This window comes from Indicator indicator, chromosome 5 (assembly GCF_027791375.1).
Source record: "Indicator indicator isolate 239-I01 chromosome 5, UM_Iind_1.1, whole genome shotgun sequence".
Classification (NCBI taxonomy): Eukaryota; Metazoa; Chordata; class Aves; order Piciformes; family Indicatoridae; genus Indicator; species Indicator indicator.
The window spans coordinates 27,390,853-27,417,311 of record NC_072014.1 but is presented as its reverse complement, the minus strand read 5'-3'; the positions used below and the strand labels follow the sequence as shown (position 1 = coordinate 27,417,311).

At 44.8% G+C, this 26,459-nt stretch overlaps 1 protein-coding gene across 9 annotated transcripts in view; it reads right to left on the bottom strand.

Annotated features, from left to right (window-relative positions):
- BIN1 (bridging integrator 1) overlaps positions 1-26,459 on the bottom strand; it is a 91,811-nt gene that overhangs the window by 10,754 nt on the left and 54,598 nt on the right. For 2 of the 9 annotated variants that reach the window (XM_054380738.1, XM_054380740.1), the window contains exons 7-11: positions 19,037-19,122; positions 17,150-17,225; positions 15,071-15,153; positions 12,103-12,147; positions 7,141-7,291 (exon numbers count right to left, since the gene is read on the bottom strand). In XM_054380738.1, the coding sequence (XP_054236713.1) occupies positions 7,141-7,291; positions 12,103-12,147; positions 15,071-15,153; positions 17,150-17,225; positions 19,037-19,122 (441 nt within the window). Of the gene's footprint in view, positions 1-784; positions 893-3,688; positions 3,818-7,140; positions 7,292-12,102; positions 12,148-15,070; positions 15,154-17,149; positions 17,226-19,036; positions 19,123-25,014; positions 25,108-26,459 lie in introns of all 9 variants that reach the window. The other 7 variants (XM_054380739.1, XM_054380741.1, XM_054380733.1 and 4 more) reach the window with 6 other exon arrangements.

The window sequence follows — 26,459 nt, the reverse complement described above, 5'->3', positions numbered from 1 at the left end:
CACGTGAAAAATAACTGTTTCATATATATGACATAGAAAGTCTTGGTGAAGACAACAGCCAAATTCAGAATGCACTTCAAAACCTACAGCCATTTAGACACAAAATCAAGCACAGTCCACCTGCCTCTGACAGCAGACAGGAAAAGGTACAGAGCAGACCATAATTAGTCATCCTCCTTTTTGATAGTGCTCTGTGCAGCAATATGTTCAGGGAGGAAGCTACTTCTTAACTATGAACAGAGGCTGTATTATATCCTGAAAAAGAAGGCTTTTCATGACTTGAATATCCATCTATAGCTTTATTGACCTTAAGTATCTGTAGATTATCAGTGTCTTTGAGAGCAGTTTATAGCAGGAACACAGAACTGAGGCTGAACTCCCATCCAGAGAGTAACAATTTCAATCCATAGAGCATACAAAGGATGCTAATCAAGGAAGAACACAGATGAAGTTGAACAAGTTGTCAGTAGATTATCAGAACAAAGCATATGCATCCCACAAACAACTAGTGCCAAACTGTGGCTAGGCTAATAGTACTTACACCTCCATTTACTGTACTTACACCTCCACTGTACTTACACCTCCACTTACTGTACTTACACCTCCACTGTACTTACACCTCCAGCAGAGAAGACCAAAGTGCCCATCTGCACGGGACAGGTCTGGGCACCCAGCCCAGCTACACACAACTCAGGTCCACATTATCATTCATGTGGGTGCAGGTCATGCTGCACTTGGCAACAAGTCAGTTATGAAAGGAGAAGGAACGGTGATATGAACCAACCTGGGAGGCGGGCGTGGGGTTCTTCCCCACAGTGGCATCTGGTTTAATGGGATCAAAATCCAGATCCAACAGGCTGGCTCCCTCCTGGAAGGGCCCAGGGGCATCAAACTTGGCAGCAGTAAGGAAGAAAAGCAGTACGAGCATTAGACACACACACACACGCACAGGAGAGGGAGAGTATGCGATGGCCAGGAGCTAAGGCTGCAAGCACAGATGTGGTGACAAGGTGACATCTGATGTGACTCTTGACTGCTTGGTGCCTAGAATCACAGGTAGTTTGCATGGGTGCCACTGCAAACCAAACCTGAGCCTTTTACACAGGACTTGTTCACCTTCCCACCTGGCCAAATGAGCTGACATGGTCTGATCACCTGAGCTGCTGTGGTCAAAAGGATCACTGTCACTGATGGCTCAGAGGGTCTTCCATTTATATCAGTTCCTCAGAGCTCATCCAGTTGCCTTTGTACTGAAGGCCCTGGACAGACTCCCTTGGCAACATACAGAAGAGCTGCCATCCACACAACTTCTCTCAGGAATGCAGATCCAAGCAGAAAAACACTCAGACTGATAGAAGTTTGACATACCTCGAGCTAACTCCCAAAGCTGTTAATTTTCTCCTGCCTTCTGGCAGAATATGACAGCTCCTCACCCTAGCTAAGGGATCTGAATCACTCCCCAGTCCAAAAATGCTGTTTTCAATGGTTTGCATTTCTGGACTTCCCAGAAATATGCACACAAAAATCTTCTAACAAAGCATAAAGTTGAGAAGTTTTGCTACTTTCTTCAGAGTCAGCAAAATAACTCTCTTTGATTAACACTCTAGCTAAAGACAATAGTGGCACATTTGCTGATAACCATTCTTGAAACACTAGAAACAACAAGAACCTTTATTATTCAAAACTAAGTATCACTCTGGGTTTTTTTAGGTTTAACCCAACCACTACAAGACATGCCTTTCTTCACAGCTTCAGAGGAAGCTGCTCTCTATGGCTCTGTTTTCACTGACCTTCCAGCCCACTGGCCCTACTGCTTCAGTTACCATTGCAACAACACAAAGTTGGGAGGTTGTTCTCTCACAGTTTTTCCACAATGGAAAAACTCAAAAAATGTAGCAAGAGACACGATTTAAGAGAAAGTCCTCTGAATACAACCCACAACACCATCACTTTCACCACCTCTAGTTTGTTCCAATGCTCTTGCAGATTTTTCTCTCATGAACTTCTGAGAATCACAGGGATGAGGGCAAGGAGCCAAGCTCTCCCATGCTACAGTAATAAACCCTGACCCATATGCAAAGCCAACTGGCATTGCAGTACACTCCTCCAGCACATCCAGGCCATTCATCAGAGAGGCTCCAACTCCAATCTTTAGTTTTGTTTGATAGTGAGACGTCAAAGGCTCCACCAGTCATGGAATAATCTTACCATTCAAAACTTACATGCAAGGGCTAGCAGCCCTTGCCTTTACTCAGATCTCCTACAAGACAGTTCATTAGAACTAAGACATCTGAGAGGAATGGCCCTGGGCCATGAACACTAGTAGCTGTGGGGTTCTTCAGTTAAGATTGTTCTGGCAACCAGAGTTTGCCCTCAGGACTCCCATTTGATTGAAAGTCATAGCAGATTTTACCCTGGGTCAGAGCACTAATTGGTGCAGAAGACTATGACTAAGAGCTGGCATCCACATGAAAATACATGACACAAACCATGAGGCAGGTAGAGCTGTCCATTACAATACAGGAGAAGGAAGCATAGAAAATGATAGAGGGTTGCTCAGCTGCCTGTGGTACCCACTTTCCAATACTGCTGTCAAATCACCTCTCTGCTCTGCAAGCTTTATCTATTGCAATGCAAAATCAAACATGGACTTGCTTCCCTACCAACTCCACCTCTGTCCTCAGCAGCTGGATAGAAAGTGGCAAACCAGAGGCAATGGAATAGCGTGATGCAAGGAAAAGTTAAGAGAATGAGTCATAGATAAGTTCTGATAGAGACATTACTTATCGTTTAACATGCATTTAAGGGAAAAAAATATATGTATATATACACATATTAAAAGTAGATGATACAGCCAGAAATCTGGTCAGGCTCCTATATACATAAAGACTGCCATTCTCCAAGATTCACACAAAATTCCCCACCTCAGCATCCTCTCTTGAAGAGATGTAAATCACAAGGAAAGTGAAGATATTTATCTATAGGATTTTAAAACGTTCTTCCTTTTTCAGTGCTTCAAAAGTCACATGACAAGAAACTAATATTCTTGTGGGAGCCACTGGCTAGTGAAGAGTGACAGACTGCGTCAGCAGTCCTGAATTCACAGCAGACACAGTCCTGCTCATCTATACTGGAACCACCTATTCTTTACAAACAGAACTTCATGCAATTCCTGTTAGCCTTCCCTGTGCAAGTGTGGGCTTTAAACCACAGAGCCCGTGTGTGAAGACAGTGAGAGCATAAAACTGCCTTTTCCCAGAACAACTGCCTTTTCCCAGAACTAGAACAGATGCCAGGGGATGTACAAAAGCAGAAAACATACTTCATCCACACCCAGGATAAGTGGCTCTGGAGAGAGCAAATCACAGGATACAAGGAGAGCCATAATCCATTGCTGCTAAACAAATGCAGTGATCACTTTTTGGCATCTTCACCAGTCACGATTTTCTTGGGTTTTTTTCATCAATGAAATCTCTCAAAGGGCAACCTGTTAGTCAAAGCTGCCTTCTAGCCACTCTCCCCTCTAAGTTAGCCTCCTGTCTAACCCATTGCCTTCTGAGGTCCGATGCTGAGCTTGCCTTCCTCATTCGCCTGACCAGGTTTCGTGGCTTGACACCTCCAAAGAGAAGAGAGATCAAAAAGAAAAGGTCAGAGGCAGACAAGTATAACGCAGGGCATAGCTGCTAACCTGCGAAGGGGTTGTCACACTTATCTCAGGGACAAAATTGTCATCAAACAGACTGATGATGTTCTCCTGCTTGATCTCCTTGGAGGGGGTGACTTTTGGAGGCGGAGGCACCGGAGGCCCTTTCCTCAACTGCATGCAAGTGAGCACATGGCCACAGCACAGACGACGACACCCAAAAAAATCAGAGACAGGAACCAGGTTAGCCACAAAAACCAAAGGGGGGGGGAAATCACAGGCACATAGCAGGGTCCAGTCAACTCCATCTGAAGAGAGAGGGAAGGAGGGTGAATTGAAATAAAACAAATAACCACACACCCCCAGAGAAGGTTTGGCATCATTAGTTACACTTCAGCTGTAGGTAAGTTTCCCTCTGCAGAGGAGAAGCGTAACACAATTAATATGTATTGACAGGACATGCATACATAATTAAAGCATGTGCAACCTTCTAAAGAACCACTGGGAAGGGAGCAGATTAATTACCAAGAACACAATTCAATAGACAAGGCCAGCATTGCCTGGCAAAGGGAGACCTTTGCCATACTTACCGTACCTAAGGGAGTGAGAAATCAGACTTGATTTATCCTGTTATGGGTAGGTAACCATGCAGACACACTCTGATCTGCCCCGTACTGGCTCACTGGTACACTGATTTCCAGTAAGAAAGGTCTGAAGGAGTTCTTGACGGTATCTTACCACTTCTCAGCTTTAGGCAAGAACAATTCAAACTCCTGAGAAGCCATGACTGCTGTGGGTCCAACTCTGCTCTCAGTTTCACCAATGAGCATCGATACTAACAAAGCTAACAAAGCTGTGTTTCCCAGATGGAGATTCTAGAGGATGCATAACAAAGTCTGACTCTGTAACTCTAACCCATCCTAATATTCACCATCATGCTTAAACACACAGACTGACACGCATCCACAACCTTGTGAGAAGCTGTGGTCAGCCCTCTCTAGATCAACTCATCCACATCCTCTCCACATTTTCCTATGTCCAAGGCTCAGTGATCATTGCTAGATGAAACCAAACTTTGAGGAGTTGCTGTTGTGTGGGAGTAAAGCATCCATACAAGTCCCCAGCACCACAGCAATGTGCAGCAATGACAATGTTTTCCATTTACAGTGATGTTTTACAGTCACTTGGTCTTCTCATCATACCTAGGATCCCCAGGCAGCAAGACTCAGACACTTGACAATGGGCACCCAGTAAATCAGTGTCAGGCCCAGGTCTGAGGCACAGCAACCCATGACTCCTAGTCCCGTATTCACACTCCTCCAGCTCTGCATGGCATTTATTTAGATGGCTAAGGATATGCCCAGTTTTACACTGTGTTATCCTAATTTAAATGTGAGTGTAAGTGAGTATGCAAACACACACTTTCCACTGAATAGATGGCTAGAGGAAATAATGAAACTAGTACATTCAATTCCAAGTTTTCCCTGTTTGCAGGAGGTGGTCTGTCCATATTCCCTGAGAACAATCCCTTCCTGAAAATCCCCAGTTGCAAGAAGGGACTAAAATATTCAGGGAAAAGCTATTCTCAGAACAGAGCTGCGATCTGCAGAAATAGAAGGCTCTAATTACAAACTCTAATAAGCAGAAGGGTTGGGATCTCTCTGCTATTTATTTCTCTAAAATAGTAAGTGTTCTTCCTTCTCCAACATTTCCACAGCATCCAGCATTACTTCCAATCTCTAAAACCATATTTCAAAGACAAGCAGACTGTGTATTGCTGTTGGGTTATACCTGGAGGTTCAAACACAACTAACTTGGCCACCTAGAGTACAACAAATCCCCTAAAAATTTTCCTGCTGACTTGGTCCCATAAAGCTTTACCCATCTAAACTTGCCCTAGTTGCACTGATTTCAAAAGTGTCATTATAGTGCTTCAATGGTGTAACTGAGAGCAAAAGTCTGACCTTTGAAATTTCACAGACCCTTGAAGCCCTGTGTCATCATCAAGTTACTCAGCATGGATAGCTAATAGCAGTCACTTCTTACAGAAGACAAAAATAAGCTGGGTTTGAGAACTAAAGCACAGTAAAAGGTTTTGTTGGGGTTTTGTTTGTTTGTTGTGTTTTGGGTTTGGCATAGAGAACAGTTCAACATTTAGTTAGTATTTATTTGGTCTCTTCTGTTTGCTGTCTCGCTCCACAGCCTTTGCTTATGGTTCGCATTAGTATTTCAGACAGGAAGAGGCCAGAGATTTGTACTTGCTTGTTGCTTTTTACTCCACCCTACCCCCAGAGGATGAGGTCCCTAGGAGGACCCCAGAACAAATCACTTACCCATAGGTCAAAAGAGGTGACACCTGTGAAGATTTCAGTATTAGAGTTGAACACTGTTGAGAGTGTAGACACTTGTGTTCTCCACCTGGCTGGCAAGCTGACACACTTAGTTTCTAGACTTTACCCATACAGACCCCAGGTTTGGCTTTGAGTATGAAAACCCTGTCGTCCCTCTGGAGTCAGCTCTGTCTCCTAGCAACTAGTACAAATGTGGAGCTTCGTTCTTCACTGTACTGGGGCCATGGAGAATGAATCAAGTAAACAGTGGGAAGAGCTGCCAGGCGGTGGCAGCATTAGCTGCAAATACCATTGCAGTCTCTACTATGGCCCATCTGAGGTTCCAGTCAGGGGTGTGCTGGAACACTGCTTGCTCGACAAGGGGTGCCTCCAAGCCCCATTCCTGTGGGCAGGAAGGCAGCAAATGCATGAGAAAGCATTTGCAGGATGGCAAAAACACGGCTTATTCACACTGTTTAAAGGCAAAGGGAAAGGCAAACTCAGCAAGGCCAGCCCACAAGCAGGGTGAGTGAAATCTGCAGTGAGTAACTCAATAGATCTGTACAATTTCTTGTTCCAAATTTCAATCAAGTTATGGCAATCTCTGGGGAAAAAGACAAAACAAAACAAAACACAAAAAAAAACCCCAGAAAGACACACTATCCTCTCTCTCACTATCCTCTCTGTCCCATACACATAACCCTACTCCAAGGACTAGTGTGGTGGTGAAAGTGCTATAGGCTGTGCAATGTTGAGCAGCGACCCTGAAGAAGTCCTGAAAAGACACTGCCAGGCATCCACCATCTCACAGGGCTGGAAAAGCCCCCTTTTGCCAATGTACAAACATACCCTCTTTGTCCCTAGATAATTCTGATAATTAAAAATACAGTGGAGAGAAAAATATTGTAAGAAGCTATCTGGAAATGGCCTTCCTCCTATAGAGGCATTCAAAGACAGCTTGGTGGTTCCCTATATGATGCAGAAATGATCAATGAGCAACTTGCATTCTCAGGAACCAGCAGTGAAGGAAAACAACCATCACATCATAACTCTGTGCTCAGTAGTAGGAAGAGGTCGGAAAAAAGCAGCTGATGGAAGTCTTTGACTCTCCTATGTGCCCTCAGCGTTCATACTGCAGAGATCCGGCCAATGTCATAGGGACACTACCTGAGATGGTGACTTCGGGATGCTTGCCCCAGGTGTTTCCAAAGTGGACGGTTCCAGCTCATGGTTGACAGTCTTGGTCTCAGGGCTGGTGATGGGAGATCCATCTGGTGGAGGTGAGGGGCTTTTATTTGCTTTCGCTGGGGTGCTGTCACTGAAGGAAGTGGAGAGAGAAAGGGAGAAAGAGGGGAAAGAAAGAGAGAGAAGTCTGAGCCAGGCTTAGGAGGAGTTGTGCTAACCAGCACATATCAGTGGCCTCCATTATCTCTCCGCTTCACCATCCAGACATGTGATGAAGACATCTGAAGCTTCTACAAGCTTCTGAGAAACATCTTTGCTGAGTCACTTGTAGTCCAACATACTACAGCAGCACTACTCTGCAGGAAGCTACTCACTAAATTCCAACTGTATGGATATACTTTGCCTCAGACTGAAAAACTAAACCATAAAACCAACCACATCCCCTTAACTCTGCTAGATTCTAACATAACTTCCTTTAAGTCATGATTTTCTAATAGTGGGGAAGCAGATGGGGGAAGGAGTTCTGTGCAGCTTATTTAGTTTTAAATTCTACAGGTTAAATTTTTTCTGCATGGTGGTGTACCAAAACCTGCATGGGTTATGACTAATGGATTTGCAACACCTGAACTAAGACTGTATGTGTAGAGTATCATATTCTTTCATGTGGTACAAACCACCTAAGGTGGAAGAGAAGCAAAGTAGCCAGAGGTTTCACAGCTCATGCCAGACAAGCAAAGAAACAGTGAGACTGTGGCTGCTAAAGATTTCTCCATTACAGGAAGTCTTCCCAGCCTTGTTTTCAGTGATAAACACCTTCTGCCTTTGCCCTTCCAGTTGGTCCTTATTTCAGGACTCTGACACAAAGAGAGATTCTTCAGGGAATTAAGATGCAAGGAGCATAAGCCAATGGGATTTGTTGGTTTACAATTTGCCCAGATTTAATCAGATTTATCAAAGGAATGGCAAGGGGACATCACACACCTTCCCCTAAGAGCATGGTCTGGTCAAGTGTCAGGTCTGTGCCTCCAAGTATGGAAGAGATCTAGTAAAGAGCTGGTTACCAGAAAATCCAACAGGGATAACGGTAAAACCTTTTCTCCATCTAATTCTCAGAAACAGCTACATCATCTTGGCTGAAACTCAGTCCTCAAAAATCAACTCATCAAGTAATCTCAAATCATGCAGAAGCACTGACAGTGGTAGGGGATATTTTAGCAGAAGTAGTTACAGTTTGGCAAAACTATACACAGCTGAAAATCAGAACATTGCAGGATGTTGCAAAAGAGCTGTGCAACCTCATCTACAGTGAGTGACACTTGCCTACACTTAGAAAGCTGCAGTTCTTGGAAAGATAAAGGCCTTGGGAGAAGCCTGAAAAGAACAGATGTTTTCCTACAACCTGAGGTAATAAATCTTGGCATAGAGCCAAGACTAGAGAAATGCAGACCTGATTCTGCAACTTTGTGATTACTTTCTTTGCTCTGTCCCAAGAGACCGCTGAGCTCCATACATTTACATCCACTCACACTTGGAAACCTGAGGTGTGGTGATCCCTAGCTAACACGCATGGTGGCCTCATTCCTAAACACTCCTGAGCAGGAGGACAGCAAAAGGAGGAAGAGACAACAAGGCATTTCAACAAACCTCCCCTTTGAAGCAAGCATTTTCCCCTGATTGGCATTCCAGCTTTCAAGCTCCCCATCCCACACCCTCTTCGTTCATTTCTCCTTCACCCATTCCATTCTCTTTCTCCCCATGTCCACACCCCACACACATTTTCCCCACGAAGCACTTGTTCTCAGGTCCGCATGCAGGTCAGGTGTTTCTGACAACACTGATGCCAGCAGCACACCAACATGATGCAACAAATCCAATGATGCTCTTTGCCAGCAGCTCTCAACCAGGGACACATACACACCAAGGGAAAAAAGAGGGAAAGGAAGAGGAAAAGGGAAAGAGGAGGGCCTAAAGAAGAGGAGCATACTAGCCTCTACAGCTCTTCAGTTTGGCTGAATATGCCTACAAGTGTCCTTCCTCAGAGCTACACTGAAATCACTTTCAAAACAGTGAGTTGTGTGAGGGATTCTGCAAAACTGACAAGGCTGCTCTACAGACTAGAAGTAGTAATGGTTGGAGGGTGAAAATAAGGAAGCCCTGCTCTAAACTGAAGTCTCCAGGGAAGAGCAGAAAATCACAGAAAATGTCCTGTGATGCTAGAGTGGAGGGAGGAAAAAAAACCCACCACATTACTTTCCCTAGAGCTGAAAGCACTTTGGAGAAGATAGAGAACACAGCAATCTACAGCTAGAATGCCAGGATTCCTCAAATGCCCAGACTACACTGGGAATACTGGGACTATTGGCTATCATCAGGCCTATTGGCTATCAGCACAAGCATAGACTGTTCCCTTCTAGGGACCTGAAAGGCACCACCTCTCCCACTGAGAAAGGAGTACAGGCTTATTTTCTAAAAGCCATGAAACAACATTTTAGTGTCTTATTTCTGGTACCCATCAGGGACTTAATTTGGAGATATATTGGTAAAAGGCTTCCACATGAAAAGTGGCCCAATTTCTTCCCCTCATCCTACAAGGGCTGAGAGGGCCCCACATTAAAGCCTTCATTAAGTCACTACTATTTGCAGTTTGTTTGATGTGTTGGCCAATTCCCCTAGCAAAATGCCAGTAATAATTTTGGCTGAGTCTTTTCCAGCCCCCTGAGTGCCACCTTCATTCCTGCACTTGTTGCTTTGCACACATTTAGCCAGTGCAATTAGCATCAAATGAGCTTGTCACCAGAATCCTCTGTCCTTCATGGGTCCCCAAGGAGCACACACTGCCCATACAGAGCAAAGCCCTGACTCCAAACTGCTTACTTCAGCACACACAGGGAAAAGTGAGAAGGTGGGGACTGTCCACACTGACCAAATGCAAGTCACAGTAAAAACAGGTCAAAAAAAACCAGTTATTGCTCTTTCTTTTTCCTTCCCATGAGCATCTAGGATGCCAAATACAGGCATATCAGGCATGGAAGGAAGGGTGTCAACTTTTTTCTGCTAATAGAAAGCTGGAACAGGGTCTAGTGCAGTTACTCCAGCTGAAGAGAAAGCCAAAATACCCAAGCATCTTTTAGTGCTGCTGAGCCTCCACGCCCCTCCCGGGGCTGGCTCATCTGTCCTGGAAGAAGAGAGTAACATCTACAGATGGGTTCCCATGTGCTTGTACCAATCCCACATTAGAAGATGAAATCTGCTTTCTAATATGGTAAAAATAGACCAACTCCTGCCAAGTTCTCAAGCTAAAAAGAAAAAAAAGTTAGCATCTCAGACAAGGCTGCCTTTTAGCCAAAAGTAATTTATTTTTTAGCACCAGTGTAGGTTGGAGAAATACTTTTTAAAAATTAATAAGAGAGGGAGTGGGAGAAAGGAAGGAAAAAAGAACCTACATACCCAAACATGTGGTGGCACAAATGTGCATTCTTGCTGCAGATCAAACAGTGACCAAATCCCAGACCCTCCCTTGCCTAAACCAGAGGCTGCACATTTCTCTGTGACTCCAGCAACTGCTCTGACAGCAGAAACCATGAACATGGTCCGGGTCAGGCACCTCAAATGCTGAGCCAGTTGGGCTTTACCAGGGCAGAGCAGAAGTACATTGTGGCTAGAGCTCATCAAGATGAGATTTACTAGCCCTTCCTCTGGGGTAGTATCTGTCTGTTCTCAGGGACTGGAAATATTAGACCTCCTCCCTAGCATGGGTACAACACTGGTCCAGCCAAGGACCAGCAACAGACATCCAGAGAAGTACTCCTGTGAATTCTCCTTTTCCTACAGTAGAAAACCTCAGAATAGTAATAACATAAGACATTCTTCACTACTTTTCATTGGAAAATATAAAATCAATATGTGCCCACTACCTTCTCTGTGAAATTACCATTCTCTACCCTCCAACCTCCCACTTTAAAAAAGATGCATAACAGTGACAAACAGAAGGGTTGCATGACTTGCTCTAGTCAGTGAGAAGCCAGGATCAGAAAAGCAAGGATCCCAATCCCCCAGCACGTGCTTTTATTGCTGGTAGGACATAATCTTGAGACTTGTAATTATTTTTTTTTCTTCCTCTAAGGATTCCATGGAAGGAGCACCAACACAAAGACTAAAAAGCTCCAAAAAGTAGAGGAAGTTACCATGCCATTATGCAGCAATCTCCGCTTTGCTTCAAAGCATGTTCTTTGTCAGGGTCCTTGACTTTGGTTATGGTAACTCTAGGCATTGTAGCAATTCAGTTATTCAATGCCACCACGGTCTTGAAAGGCAAGATGCTGGCATTTTGTCTTACTCAAGACAAGATGCTTTCCTTTCATTCAACCCTACACAAAATTTTTAATGGATGGAGCAAGATAATGAGGAGAGCAGAGCAAGTAAGGACTGAAGCTGAAAGTGTCCTTCTCCCACCTCGTCATCCTCCCAGCTGCAACTGGTGGATAGGACAGGACTTAGGAGAATGTAAGACCTGCCTCATAGTCCTCCCTAGCTGGGCAGGGAATGAGAATGCAGCATTTCAGAGCTGTTCGAAAGGACAAGCCCCACTAGGTAAAACTAGAAGCTGTTAGTCACAAGTTGCCCATATTACCCATGAAAAACCCCAGCGCTGTGTTCTTAGCCACACCAGCTCAGCTGAACAGACGGTGCCTGAGCTTTCACTCTGCCTTCTTAGATAGGAAAAGAAGCAAGGAATCAAACCAGGCACACAAGCAATTAATGGGATTATCCAGACACAGAAAGATCTCAGCAGGACCCAACAGGCCATGAACACATCACATCATGCAAAGGACCCCTCTCCCATCACAGGGTTAACACGTGCCAGGCTGTTAGAGTCCAGCAACAGCCTCACTAGGTTTAAGAACTAAATCAAACACATGGAAATGCTGCTCTCCGTACCGGTACCTGCTCATCTTTTTCCTCAGCCTGGCGAACAGTTTAGTTTTCTTTCTGTTGAGGATGGCACGCAAATCATTTCCGTTACAGGATGGCACAGTCAAACCAGGGAGGAAAAGTTAAGCTTCTGAGCAACCATTCATTTGGTGCCACAAAACTCACTGTAATCAAGATGACAGGACCTCCTCTCTCTCTCACACATACACACACACACACATGCACACAGAGATACACACAAACACACAGAAACAAGTATATATTTTCCTTGGTTCCTAGAAAGTTACAGTCTGGTTTGGAGACAGTAGAAGAGGACCTTTTGTGCCTGTCAAAGATCTATATAAACTGGAACAAACTAGTCTTCCCACTGTTCTTTGGAATATAGCACCATGGTGTACATGGAGAAGAAGAAAAGGAAACTATAGGAAGAAGTATATAGGAAGAAGTTCTTCCCCATGAGAGTGGTGAGAGCCTGGAATGGGTTTTCCAGGGAGGTGGTTGATGCCCCATCCCTGGAGGTGTTTTAAGGCCAGGCTGGATGAGGCTCTGGCCAGCCTTGTCTAGTGTGTGATGTCCCTGCCCATGGCAGGGGGGTTGGAACTAGATGATCCTTGTGGTCCCTTCCAACCCTAACTGATTCTATGATTCTATATAGACAAACATAGAACTGTAAATGTCCTTTTTCACGGTAACTGTAGCTCCTGATTCTCCCCTGTAAATATTGGTGCACAAGAAACAATCTCCTCATTCTCTCCTACTTAAGGAATCTGTGTGCAGTCTTACACATGGAGCCCAATCAGCAGCTTTCTTACCATGCCTTTTTCCAGTTTGTCCAATCACACTAAGATAACACTACAGATCTCCTTGGTCTTCTTAGCATCTGAACCCTGAATGTCCAAATTCTTCCAGAAACAAAGCCCTAATATGTCTGATGTTCCCAGAAATACATCAGCTGCTCTGTGCTACTGTGCTGCACAGCCAGAATCAGATTCATCCAATGTATTAGTTCTGTAGAGCCTTGCACGAATGTCAGAATGATGTGCACAGATAACTGCTTTTCTTCTCACACCTCCTCATTCATTTCCTGCCATTGTGTTCTTCTCCAATTCCCTTCCCAGTGGAGGGAAGCATCTGCTCCTGCTGCAGACCACAATGAGCAATCAGAACAGTGAGGGCTATTTCCTCCTGTACACTCTTGCTCCAGCCCAGCCAAAAAAAGAGAGGCCAGATGTGCAGGAGTGACAGAAGTGTCTCACAGACTTTCCTGGTCACTGCAAATAGCCTGGCAAACCTTTGCTACATCTTCTTACAACACCCTGCTCCACTGTGCTCAGGAGGAAGAGAGTTGCTCTAGGGCAGGTCTAGCATCTCAGCCAAGATGCAGGGATTAAGTAATGAAGCAGCAGCACTCATACTGTTACCCAGACAGGGATGTCTCTGCATGCTCACTGTCGGTTTTTAGGGCCATGTGGTCTTGTACTCAGCCAAAGAGCACAGAGCTGGAACTGAGACAGCCATTACAGTCCCAGATGAAGCTAGGAGTTTGTGGAAACAGGAATCACAAGGATAGGTCATTTATTCATTGGAAGCTCTTTGAGGCCAGAAACTTCATGCCATATGCCAACAAACATGTCTGGGCCAGGTTGTCACCACAATCATTTCCTTGAGGAAGAAAAGAAGGAACCGGACAAAGCAATGGCTACAGCCTTCATCTATGTCCTGTTACCTCATCCTCTTCCAAGGACCCTGGAGGATACTGCTGTCAGAGACATGATTCATGGCATTAAGAGGATGGCTACCATAGATCCCTCATCAGGCTTCAGTCTTGTGAGGCTGGGATGATCAAGACACCATGTGCTAACTTGGGAAGAAGATACTATTTTCACAAGAAGCATTCCTACTAGCACCTTGGAAATTTGGTGTTAGCAATCCAAAATTCAGGGACCAAATTCAACTCAAATGTTCTCTTTCTTAGAGCTGGCAAGCATCACACACCTTGCTGGAACAAGACACACAAGTCATCTTATACACAACTGCAACAGGAGGTTAAACAGGGAGGAGAAACAAGGGAGCACAGAGGTCTCAACAGCTGATCCAGCCCTTCTGAAGCAATGCACTCAAACTGCAGATTGCCCTTACTTCATGCTGACTTCACCTCTTCCCTCCATCAATACACCAATTGTGGACTTGGGCTGTGCTCCTGCTTATCCAGCACGTGGGATTAGCAGCAGCTGGAAGCCAGAGCTTGACACTGTTTCATCACTCACACATTTGGATGGGAGCCAGACAGCTGAGCCCAACCTCTCCTCTCAGAGCTAGAGAATGTGCAGACTTGCACTTAACCATACGGGACTGCACTCAGCTGAGGAAATAAAATTAAAGTCCTGGAGGACATTTACTCCTTGCGCATGTAAAGATTGGAAGTGCTCTGAGATCAGGAGGCCTCACGTTAGTGAGGCTGCAATTACTTCCACAATGCAGAGGAAGGGGCAGGAGGGGTGTAAAGCTGTGGAAAACAGGTGGTTTCAAGTATGGAGGGCCAAAGAGAAGGCTGGGGGGACAAATGAGCTCTTGGCATTCAAGCTTACAAGCTGTAGGAAGCTTTTGAGGGAAAGAACAGGCCAGGTGCTGGGCAACTGGACCCAGAAGGAAAGGCAGCTTGGTATTACCTGACAGTGCATGGAATTCAACTTTACAAGAGCAGAGCTAAGAGTCAGTTGCCTAAATATCAGCATCTAGTGAAAGTTTAGGCCTTTAGATGATATTCTAGAAAGGTAAGAGGTATAGTATTGTGTCACCTGGCCCCAAGGTGCAAATCTTGGATATGCTCTCGGGGGTTTCAGGAGGGCACTAACTGGCTACATGCAAGTAGTTAAATCACTCCCCAGCTGACAACATGGAGGTTTCAACATCCCTGGTAGTGACATTCTGGTCCCTCTTCCATTGCTGACGGAAAGACAGTACTCCTACAGTTACTGACCTGGGCTGTGCTTTAACAGGGAAGGCATTGCCTGAGTACTGCTTGTCTAGACCCAGCAGGACATCATGGAGGTTTTGGTTCAACTGCAAAATACAAAAAAAGAAGAAAGAAAAATAATAAGAAAAGAGCCCAAGTGCTAGAGAAGAGAGTCTGGTCTGCCCTGCACAGGCTGATCACACACAAGCTTGCGCCCAGGCATGTACACATACTCAGTATCCCAAGAGAGGACAGCCCCACATCTGTTTCCACTCCTCTATGGGGTATGAAATGCTAGAGAACTCAAACTGTTGAAGAGCTGCTGGCACCTATAGGAATGCTCCATCTCCCTTTCAGATCATTCTCTTAGCTTCTCTATCACCTGCCCCCACCGGCATACTGCCAGGCACCACTGCAGAAGTGGGCAGAGCATTTACTTAAGGATCTATGTGCTAAAACTGAAGCTTGACTCTGGATTTGTTGCCAAAGCTGTCCCTCAGACCTGCTTACAAAGCTTGGGCACTCCAACTGTGGAGCCAAAGGCAGCTGGACTTCCAGCTAATAATAAGCCTTTAGTTTACAAGGTGCCTGGACCATCTAGGCTTGGGCAGGACTCAGAGAGCTTTGCAGAAATGCAGTATTAGGGGTTAAACTCTCCTTGCAGAGGCTGCAGTGTTCACTCCAGACACTCCTATTCTGGAACAGCCAATTCATAAACAAGATGAGATGCCAGATTTGTCATTGGTAGGAGGAAGGATCCAATTCAATCAATGCTGGAGGCATAGTGCCAGCAACACCAGCAGTTAATGAGATGCTATAGCAGTAATAAGAAACAGATGGTTCTCACAGAACAAAGCAAAAGCCATGCTCTCATGTAAAACTCCTCAGGAAAGAAAAATCCAAGACATGATACAAGAGAATTCCTGTCTAACAAGCATCTTTCCAGTGTTTTGCTGAATGTAAGTTGACAGCAACAAACTGATAATTATAACAATCCTCCTTATTCTTAACAATCAGTTCATCCCTCAGCGGAGATGAACAGGCTATTAATTGGAAAGGTCCCCACGAAGTGTCAGCAGGGCTCAAAATGGATGCATTACACCAAGGCAGAGGGCCCCTGACTGCTGGGAATTGAGGGACCATAATGTTGCTTGTTGCTTAGCGGCCGTCTTGTTGTCAGGATGACATTGGGGAGGGAAGGGAATACAAGTTTTCCAGCTGGGCTCTCAGCCACTCTTTAAGATTAGTGCAGAGGGCGTGCAGCTCTTAGGAGCAGCGTGCAGACCTAAGGAATTCAAGACTTCTCTAGCTTTTACGTGAAGGAACAAGAACATATTTGTAAATTAAAGCAGCAATGTGGGGCTTTCCCAGAGACTGTTCCTGAAGTCTCTTCTGGGTGTTGGTGCACAGTACCAGGATCCAGCCTGCCACCACCACATTATAACATTGCTTACTGCTGCAACTCCCAGCTCGTGGCCAAATGGTAGTCCAGGCTAAGCACTTAAATGCCTTCTTTTGGGTAACAGGGCAGGAAAGGTGAAAATGCAGAGAGGTACTGCTGGAAAGTGCCTTCTTGGGGACCAGAGTGAGGCAGGTCTCAAGTCTTCTGAGACTGGCAAATTCCCTGCTAGTTTCAGCCCCCATAGTTCATTGCAACTTACTGCCAGGCAGCAAAGGGGAAAAAGAGACACCAGAAGCAAATAGACACCAGGCTGAAAGTGCCCAGGTTATAGGTTACAGATCCATAACAGATGAACAAGGAAAAAAAAAAAAAAGGCAGCAAGAGATAGGCCAGAAAATGGCTTCTTTTTCCTCTGTGGATCAGCAAATGAGCCCTGCCATGGGACACAAACTCCTCACTGCTGCATAGGACTGTGGTTTCTTCCTTGTGCTCCATCCCTTTACATTACTATCTTCTTAGTGGCTCAGAAAAACCTAAAGGTTAACATTTTCCTTTGGCATTGGGCAACTCTCTGTTTTCTTCAGCTGTTTTTTTTTTTTTAGATTTTATTGTTTGTTGGGTTTTGGTTTTTGTTTTGTTTTGTTTTGAAATACCAATGAGGAGAGGATGCATTAGTAGGATGTACTGTTTAGTTGCCTTACCTTGCTCATTTCTTTGTGGAAGTTCTCTTCTAGGCCTGCTATACTCTGGAATGTGTTGACGTAGAAACCAACACGACTGCCAAATGAAAAATGAGAGAGAAGAATTTAATGGACACAGTATTTTCCCCAAAATTTTTAATTCTACCCCTTCTGTTACACCTCTCACCCACCATTCCCATTCAACCTCAACTCTGTCAGGTCTGGTAAATGCTGGAAGAGAAGAGTGGCAGAGAAGCATGAAAAGAGCCAAGGCTAGGTACAAGGCAAACATGTCCATGGTGAGGAGGAGGCCAGGTTGGCTAGGATCTGAATTTGTGCTGGCTAAAGGGAGAGGAGGTGCAGGGCAGGGGGTAAAGAAAAACAAAAAGAAAGAAAGAAATAAAAAAAGGAAAGATAAAAAGATTGAAAGATAAAGGGGGGGAAAAAAAGGCCAGTAGCAGGGTGATGTAAAAGAAAAGGATAGGAGCTGTGACACAGACAGAATGTGAAGAGAGCTAAGGTAATCAGCAGGAAGACTGATTCATTCACTCTGAAGTCCCTCAGCACCAGGGGAAGCAAAAAAACCATGAACTGCTTGGTTCAGGGGCAAAAGAGTAAGAAAGCACAGGATAGGCACAAAGAGCAGTATGAAAGCAGAAGGATCAGTTGGATAGCAGGATCCTGTGAACAACTTGTGGCATCTTAAAACCCCAGCAGCCACCTGCCACCCTCCTTTCTTTAGCCAGCTTGCTAGATGGAAGAGCAATAGAAGAAGGGAGATGCTCCCTAAGGCCAGAAGCATCACCATGCTACACAGGAGACCACGTAGACACCTGTATCCCTCTCTGCTTCTTCCTCAGCCAAGCCTGCGCAATGCTTTGAGCAGTCTTGACCCATGCTGTGAGGAAAGGGGAGTGAAGGCAGACGTCAACACTTTGCTGTCCTGCCCTGCTGCCGCCCACTCTCTTCATCCCCTATGGATCAGCATTGCCAACCCAGATGTGATCATTGCATTTAAAAACAAGAAACTGGCACACTCCTAGGAGGATTTTGCCTGCTGTTCACCATGCCCTCCTCATATGTCAGCTTCTGCTGCCCTCCAAGCTAGACGTTGGTCTGTTTCTTTCTCCTCCCTTTTCGTAACTACTGGTATGGCAAATCCAGTCTCTCCAGTCTTCCCACTCTCCCAGCCCATTTTCCTCCGTACAACAGTGCAGTTATGAAGCAGTTCCTCACTGCATTCTGTGTCACATAGCCAGGAGTACATTTAGGCAGCCACACCAGGATCCTCTCCTTGTCTTTGTTCACCCATCTACCCAAATCCAAAAGTGGCATCCAAACCACAGTAACTTGTCATCTCACCTGCCCTCTTGTGTCAAACCTTCTGCTTCATCAGGTGTTCATAAGGTTGCATTGGTGAGATACAATGATCAAGGCATCATCTCTTGGCACGCTACAACCCCAGTGATCATATAAACTCCTCAAACATATCTTCCCTTCATGATTAAGGGAAGATGACATACCCACTCAGCTGCAGATATTCCTTTCAGCCAGCTAGCTCCCCACCCAAAATCTCAGTGACCCAGCCTGCTCTGTCTGCTGTCCACAACAGACACTGGGCCACTGCCCAATAAACTTGGGCAGGGTTGGTGGGGCAAAGGGTATTAATCTGACAAGCATAGAAAACACAGCTTCAGTTTGCATCAAAAGGGAACTTTTCATAAGGATCTTGAAGTAAAATCAGAAAGCTAAGAGTGAACCTGGCTAGGGGGAATCCTAGGACAGATTCTCTGAGAGGGTCCAGAAGAACAGAGCAGACACTGAGCCTAAGCTAAAAAGAAAAGTGATACGAGAGTTAGGGTCTTTGCTTCCTTCCAATTAGCCCTTGGGAAAACTTCCATCACTCACCTATTCCATAGTGAAGGCAGCTCCTCCTGCAGATCAACGTTCATCTCTTCAAACACCTTCTGAGCCTTTACTAACTCTTCTTCAGCCTTAATAACAGAGAAGGGAGATTGTCAGCTCCACCACAGACAAGAAACCTGCAAGGCTGAGACAACTGTGACTCTTTTGACTTCCTTGGGCGACCTGGCAAAATTCTGGTATGGGGTTATCCCCATACCAAATGACTCTCCCAGGAACCAGGGTTCCATCACAAGTGACCTGATGTCCCTTCAGCTTGCGTGTGTTACTCTCAGGTTTTGTCTCAAAAAATTTTCCTGTTTGGATACTCAGAAAGTAATTCAAATATCCAAAATGTGCTTTAAGTTCTATAAGCTTCCATAGCTTCCAAAATTGAAATGGAGCTGGTCAGGCAATTTGACCTCCAGCTTAGACACAGATGAAGATAATTGTGGTCCCTGCCTCTTGGCAAGTCTTTGAAAGAGTCTTTGAAAGAGTTGAAATCCATCCCAAATGGCACTGAAGAAGAGTCCTCCCTCATGGCGACTCTCTCTGCTTGGATAAGGCCATGGCAAAGCCCCATCTCTTCTGAAGAAGGGAGGAGGTATGCATCCTTGGCTGATACAATGCTGTCACAAAGCTAACTAGAGAAGCAAGGGAGGGTATGCAAAGCATGACTTGTGCCAGCAGGAGGCCAGGTTGGAGTGCTTGAGCAGCAGGTCTCTATTTCAGCAGTCTCCCATGCTCTTATCGGAGAGAATCTAACACAAGACTAATCCCTGTCTGGCTACTGGGGGCCTGTACCAAAGGAAATATGCCTCATACAGGACCTCATTCCCCCAGTTAGGACTTTAAACTTGATTCATTCATTTTACCTAGACAGCAATAGATCCCAGTACTGGTCCATGAATTCTGCTGGGGGTCAGTGACAGAAAGGATGATCCTAGTTTCTGTTGCTGGAAGTAGACAGCAGCAACAAGAACACTCTCCTTCCCATGCTTGTCCTAGGTGACTGTTTCCACTTTTCATTGCACAGACTTAAAACTCAAAGCTTGCTAATTAAAATGTTCCTATTTGGAGATTTGTAATAGCAGCATTATTCCATAACCCTGTGCAGTGGGATGCAGGGTGGCAAACTCTTGCATGAGCAACTTGACGACACATCTGAACAGGAAGGTCAGCACAAGTGCCTACTTGTATGTGTGACAACAGGGAAGTCATAGTGCCACGGGGCTGTGCAAAGAGACCAAAAGGCAGTAGGGAACTGATCTTTCTATGGGCCTGCAGTCAGATTCTCACTCTTTCTGTGAAATGAAGTTTTCTCTTCTTTGTTCCAGCTTAAAGAAATCCAGTTTACTGCTCCTTAATGACAAGTGTATGCAAAGACAGGATTGACAGGAGAAAGGACTGTAAAATATTTTGCAGTTCTGAGTCCTGTTCCTCACAGTGTTGTGTAGGACCCTGATGCCCTCCATTTCTTCACAGACTCAGGAACAAGCTGCTACTTTCCAGCCAGCTCCACCTTTCAGAGAGTTGCTCATTGCTGCGAAAGGCAAGGCTAAGAGTTTGTACTCAAGATCAGAAGAGTTTCCCCAGAAAAAGACACAACTGGGAATTATTAAAAAGTCAAACAGACCTTGTGATGCTTCCACCCAGAAAAACCCTGCATTTTCTGCTACACTCACTTAAAACCAATGTGGCATGTTTGCACAACCCCCCAAAAAACACCCATCACAACAATTTATGCTGGCTCAGAGACAATGACAAAGACTCATTCTGCCTTAAAGCCCCTCTACAGATGAATGTTCCTAATGTAACCATTTTAAAGAGGAAAAAAAAATAGTCCATCCTTTGGATTAATCTTACTCTAATTTCCAAACTAGTCTGGAATAAGAATCAACCCAGGTGATGGGATAGCTGGGAGATGAGGCACCTTGAATGCTGTTCAGTCTTCAGATATGGTGAACATTTATAATAGTACTCCCACTCTCATTTTACCTGTTCAGAAGGTTAAGGAACCTAGAAACAACATGTGAATATTGTGACATACCAAGATAAAGGCAAACTCAGCACCAGGCAACGTTCACTCTAGAGGAATCAGGGATCCATCTAGTGCTCTCAGTCCCACATATTGCACTGAATTAATTCTTCATTCCTTTTGCAGCCCAGTGATCTTCTCACCAGTGGGATTTACTGGTGAAGCACTGTGAAGCACTGGATAGCCTTGAATGCTTCCAGACAGAGCAGAAGCCAGAAAAGCCAGCTCATGCAATACAGTGGGGAAAGGAGAAAAGAGACATTTTTTTGGGGCAGAGACTGCTCATACCATATCTGTTTGCTTTCTATTTCAGATGTCACCCTTGCCAACCTGACAGAGAGCTGAGGCAGAAGGATGTAAAGCCCAGGGGTCCATGAAATGTGATCTCAGAAAATTCTTCCTCTCCTCACTCTGCCTGAAAAGGGGAAGGTTTGAGCAGGAGCTGGGCAACACAAGTGCATTCTTGACCTTCCCCTTAGCCAAGGCTCAGAGTGACAAGCATAATCAGATCAGTTGTGACGGGGGCGGTAGGAATTTTTCCTCATGCTTCCTACCATCATGCATCCCAGCACTCACAAGGGTCTGCAACATCCAGCCTGGTGCTTTCAGGCAATTTGGTGACCATTTCTCTTCAAACACTATGCTGTGAACTGTGGTGATTATACACTAGCCATGGGGCAGAAGAAAGGAGAGTTGGGTGCCCCACCCCAGTCCCAAGCCCACACGAGGCCAGACCAGACCTGCCTCTCAGAAGGGCAGCATGGCCCAGGTCTCAACTTGCTGGCTTTCTCCTAGAGACAGATAACTTTCTGTTATTGATGCAGTACCAAGGATGTTGCTTTTTAGTTTGTGTTCAGCATTCCTGAGGAGCTTAGCAAAAAGGCAAGAATTTGCTGTTCTAAGCCATTTTTCCTTTTGTTTCAAAGAGTGCAGTCACCAAAATCTGTAACTGAGAGCATGCAATAGCAACCCCCCAGGAGCCTTTACAGAAAGCCCCCACTGTATTGTTTTTATTAGTATTTGCCAAGGCCTAAAAAGTCAGCAATTTATACCCTGGAGGGAAATAATAGGTTTTGCTGACCTCATTTTTGCTTGGAGGTTGTAAAATTGAGGCAAGAAGAGAAAACAACACAGCTGCTGGAAGGGGAAAGACTTTTTATTTTTAGGCTTAACATTTTGAAGCTCCTCCATAATTGCAGTGTCATCAGCCTTCCTGCTTTTATCAAGAGCTTAACGAGGTTTAGTGTTGTCAGGCAAATATAGAACTGAAGCCTTTTATTTCCCTGCCTGCTCCTGTTTGTGAAGAAAAGCTGGAAAACTTAGTTTCAGAATACAAAATAAATCCTCTTTACTGACTGTTTGTTAGTCTTCATTTTTTTTTAATTAAAACAAAAAAGATTTGCATAACTAGAAACCAAAAAAAAAAGCCAAACCCAAAAAAGATTGACAATGGTATTAATTAATTCGGGAATGACAAAGGAAAAATAAAAAGGAGGACTCAACTTGGTTTGAAAATATCTAGGGTGACTGAAAAATAGTAATGCACTTAGCAGGAGGTGGAAAGATCATATACTCCCTTGTCACCTACTCTAAGGCAAAGTCACCCAGTAGAGTGAAATTATGAATCAACACTCAGCAGCCTGTCTAAGAGTGGAGTGAAATAGATGAGGGAGCACTTGTAGGTAGTTTCTCTAGGCAATTACTGCCAGTCACACCAGCCAGTCTGAGAAGAGGAAAAATGCCCAAGAGCTGATCTATCCACCTGTGCCTTGAGCAACTTCCTATTCCTGTTTTCTTTTTCGGTTTTTGTTTTTGTTTTTTTTGTCCTCCAGAAATTCAAGACATCATGGAATTCAGTCCCATCAGGGAGTGATGGGGCTGGGGGAATGGATCCAAGCTAGAGGAGGGGAGATTTAGGTTAGATGTTAGGAAGTTCTTCACCATGAGGTTGGTGAGACACTGGAGCACGTTGCTCAGGGAGCCTCATCCCTGGAAGTTTTTGCAGCCAGGCTGGATGTGGCTCTGGGCAACCTGATCTAGTGTGATCAGGCAGGGAGGTTGGAACTGGGTGATCTCTGAGGTCCCTCCCAAACCTGACAATTCTGTGATTCCTCCACAAGCTCCTCTGCAACTATTTTGCAGGGGCTAATTCAGCATTCACACCTGATGAAGTTAAGCACCACAAAAACTTTTTTGGGAAGCATCCAAGGTGCTGCCAGCTTCATGGCTCCAGGGCATGTGGACCAGCTAGGACATTTAATGAGGCCATTTCTTCAATAATTTTGCAATGTTAGCCATTTAACATTTATTAGATGGCAGGAGGGTTGGAACTAGACGATCCTTGAGGTCCCTTCCAACGCTGACAATTCTCTGATTCTCTGAAATACCAGCAGCCAAACAAACCAGTAAGAAGCAAAATGACACGGATCACTCCCAGCACAGTGGAGGCACAGGGGAAGCCCCCGGCAGTCTGCCAAACGTCCTTCTCCTTTCAGTCAAGAATGAATACATGTTTCTTCCCTTTGCTAGCATCTGAAGGGAGACTGATAACAACTGTTCTTTCACCAGACTTTATTGATGTGGTAATCCAGACTTTTCCCTGATCTGCAGTCATAAACTGATTGTGAAGAACCCAGGTGCTTTACAAGGTGAGAGCGATTTAGTGTTTCCAAAGTGCAATTCATTCTCTGACAAGGAATGTGAAAATGTAGGAGCATCTGAATGAGAACAGATGAGCTCCCCAGGAGCTGGTTAGCAGGTAACTGGCACTCTCCCATTTGGGGAAATGGATTAATAGCCCTTGCCTATTGAAGGCATTTCCCTGAGAGGAGGTTGGACTGAGTTGGGGGTTGGTTTCTTCTCCCAAGGAGCAAGTGACAGGGCAAGATGAGATGGCCTCAAGTGGCACCAGGGGAGGTTTAAGTTGGACATGAGGAACAATTTCTTCCCCAAAAGGGTTGTCAAGACAGGCTGCTCAGGGCGCTGATGGAGTCCCCATTCCTAGAGGGGTTTCAAAGCTGTGCAGATGAGGACCATGGTTTAGTGATGACCTGGCAGTGCTGGGTTAATGGTTGGATTAAATGATCTTAAAGGTCTCTTCCACCCTAAACAACTCTGTGATTCTCTTCATTTTCTTCTCACTGACTGCTTCCTGTCATTTTCCTCTTATACCCTAAGGAGATTCAAGGGAAGTACCAAGGGAGATTCTACCAGGAAGCCATGCTTTGCCTGTGCAAGTAGGATGGAAATTCTTATTCCCTGCAGTTTCTCCGAACTGCTTTCACATCCTTCAAGATGCTATAACCTAGACATTCGTATGCCACATGATGTAATAATCATGGTCTCAACCACAGGGTATAAATTACCTGGTCTGGGCTTACCTCTCCTCCTGTGCAGACAAACTCTGCATGTCTGGAAACTGCTCTGTTAGACCTCAAAGCCAGGATATTGCCCATTTCTGAAACTTGGATTGGCAATCTAACTCAACAGCCACAGAAACTAATTATGAAGCAATTGCAGTTTTTTCTGGCTTTCAGCATAAATGCAGATGCTAATTTTTCAGTGTTTCCTCCTCTTTCTTTCTTCTTTTTTCTTTTTTTTTTTTTGAACAACAATAAAAATAGACTGCTTCTCTTAGAAGAAAAAGAGATCAATAATTCAAGGAACTACACTGAATCACCCATCCACAGCCTTTCTTCATCTTCATTTCATCTCGGTGGGAGGAAACACAAGCTCAGTTTTAAACACATCTATTAGAAGTCAATAGGGCAGGCACAGGGTCAATCATTGGTCAGCAATTTCCACACGCCCACTGTGGCTCAGGAGTATCAAGGACATACTTAACAGAAGGGACTAGAGTGAAGGTTGCCTAGAGATTAGTTGCATGGCACAATCTAGAGCCCAAAATAGCGCATGCAGGGTTAGAGCCAGGTAGATCAGCAGTCACCTGATTTCGGAGCAGATTAGTTTGCGCAACGAGGTGAGCTTGTAGCTTCCCTTGACACCACTGAGGAGCGGCTTTCTCAAGCAGCGAAACAGGCTGGGGGGGAGGGAGCATGTTTGAGTGAAAACAGAAAAAAAGTAAAGAGAACAAGATAGACACAAACATATATCTTTTAGGATTTAAAAAAAAAAAAAAAAAAGAAAGAGAAGTTAAAATCACAACTGAGCGTATTTAGAGGCTGGGCCAAACCAGTATCACCAAGGCGAGAGAGAAAGCAAACATCCTGGGCCCGATCAGTTATGAATCCTTTGAAGCATGCCAAGTTTAGCAGTAATTAATGCTCCGGTGTGGGCTGGGATACTGCAGGCCAGCCAGACAGCTGCAAAGTGCAACAGATACAGTTGTTAGTGACCCAGACAACCCTACTCCGAGTCATGGCTGTGAAGTGGGAGCTCCTTAAAGAGAGGTCATAATTATTTGCATGCAACAGCTGAAAGTCCACAGTGCTTTCTTTTAATGGCAGGTTGTGAGTTTAGCAGTAAGTGGCAGGAGTCCTGGGTGGGGAAAGAATATCCATATATTAGAGGAGGAAAAAAAGGAGAGACCATATAGAGCTCCAAAAAGGATTCTCATTGCTATTTCTGTTACTATACCATGAAAGGTCCATCAGGTCATTTCCAAATTGTATGCTGTCACAAACATGGTTTTTCTTTCCTAGGGGCTCTCAACACTGGAACAACCCTACTTCAAAGGTTCACCCTAGAGAGGTGAACTTTCTGCATCAGCCTAGTGCACACTGAGCCCTGGCTGCTACCCACAGCAGGGGGATTGCAGACTGGGCTTTGAAACCTGCCCATTTGGCAAGAGCATACCTACAGAATTTAAGCAGTCTTGTTGCTCCCATGTTTATAGGGTCACGACACTGCCATGTGTCACATAGCATCTTATGCATGAGCTTATGGATTAAAGCACAGAAGAGGGCAAAAAAATCTACTCCAGTGTACATTTTGGCTAACAAGAATAGTCCAATCAAGTACTAAGGGACACTTGCACAGGCTGAATCAAAAACAGAGCACTAACTCCTAAATCTCAGCGTTTCACTCTTGAAACTGCACTGTTCATACTTTAACAGAAGATCAACAAACAATCCCTTGTTAATAATGTTTTATGTGAGCATTTGGGGCCACATGAGTGAGTGCAGCAATAATGAAGAAGGCCAGTATCTTTAGTACAGAACACCAGATATCAACCTGAGTAGATGAATTCCTACGAAAAACGTTTCCACTGCAGCAAAGATCCTACAGGCACATACCAACAATAACACCATGCTCCAGGGAAATTCTGCTCTTGCCCCAAACACAGTGCAGTGCTTTGAACAGAAGGCACAACCAGCTGGGCCTCATGCCTTGCATACAGAACCAAGGCTTGCTTTGCCACAGAAATAATGC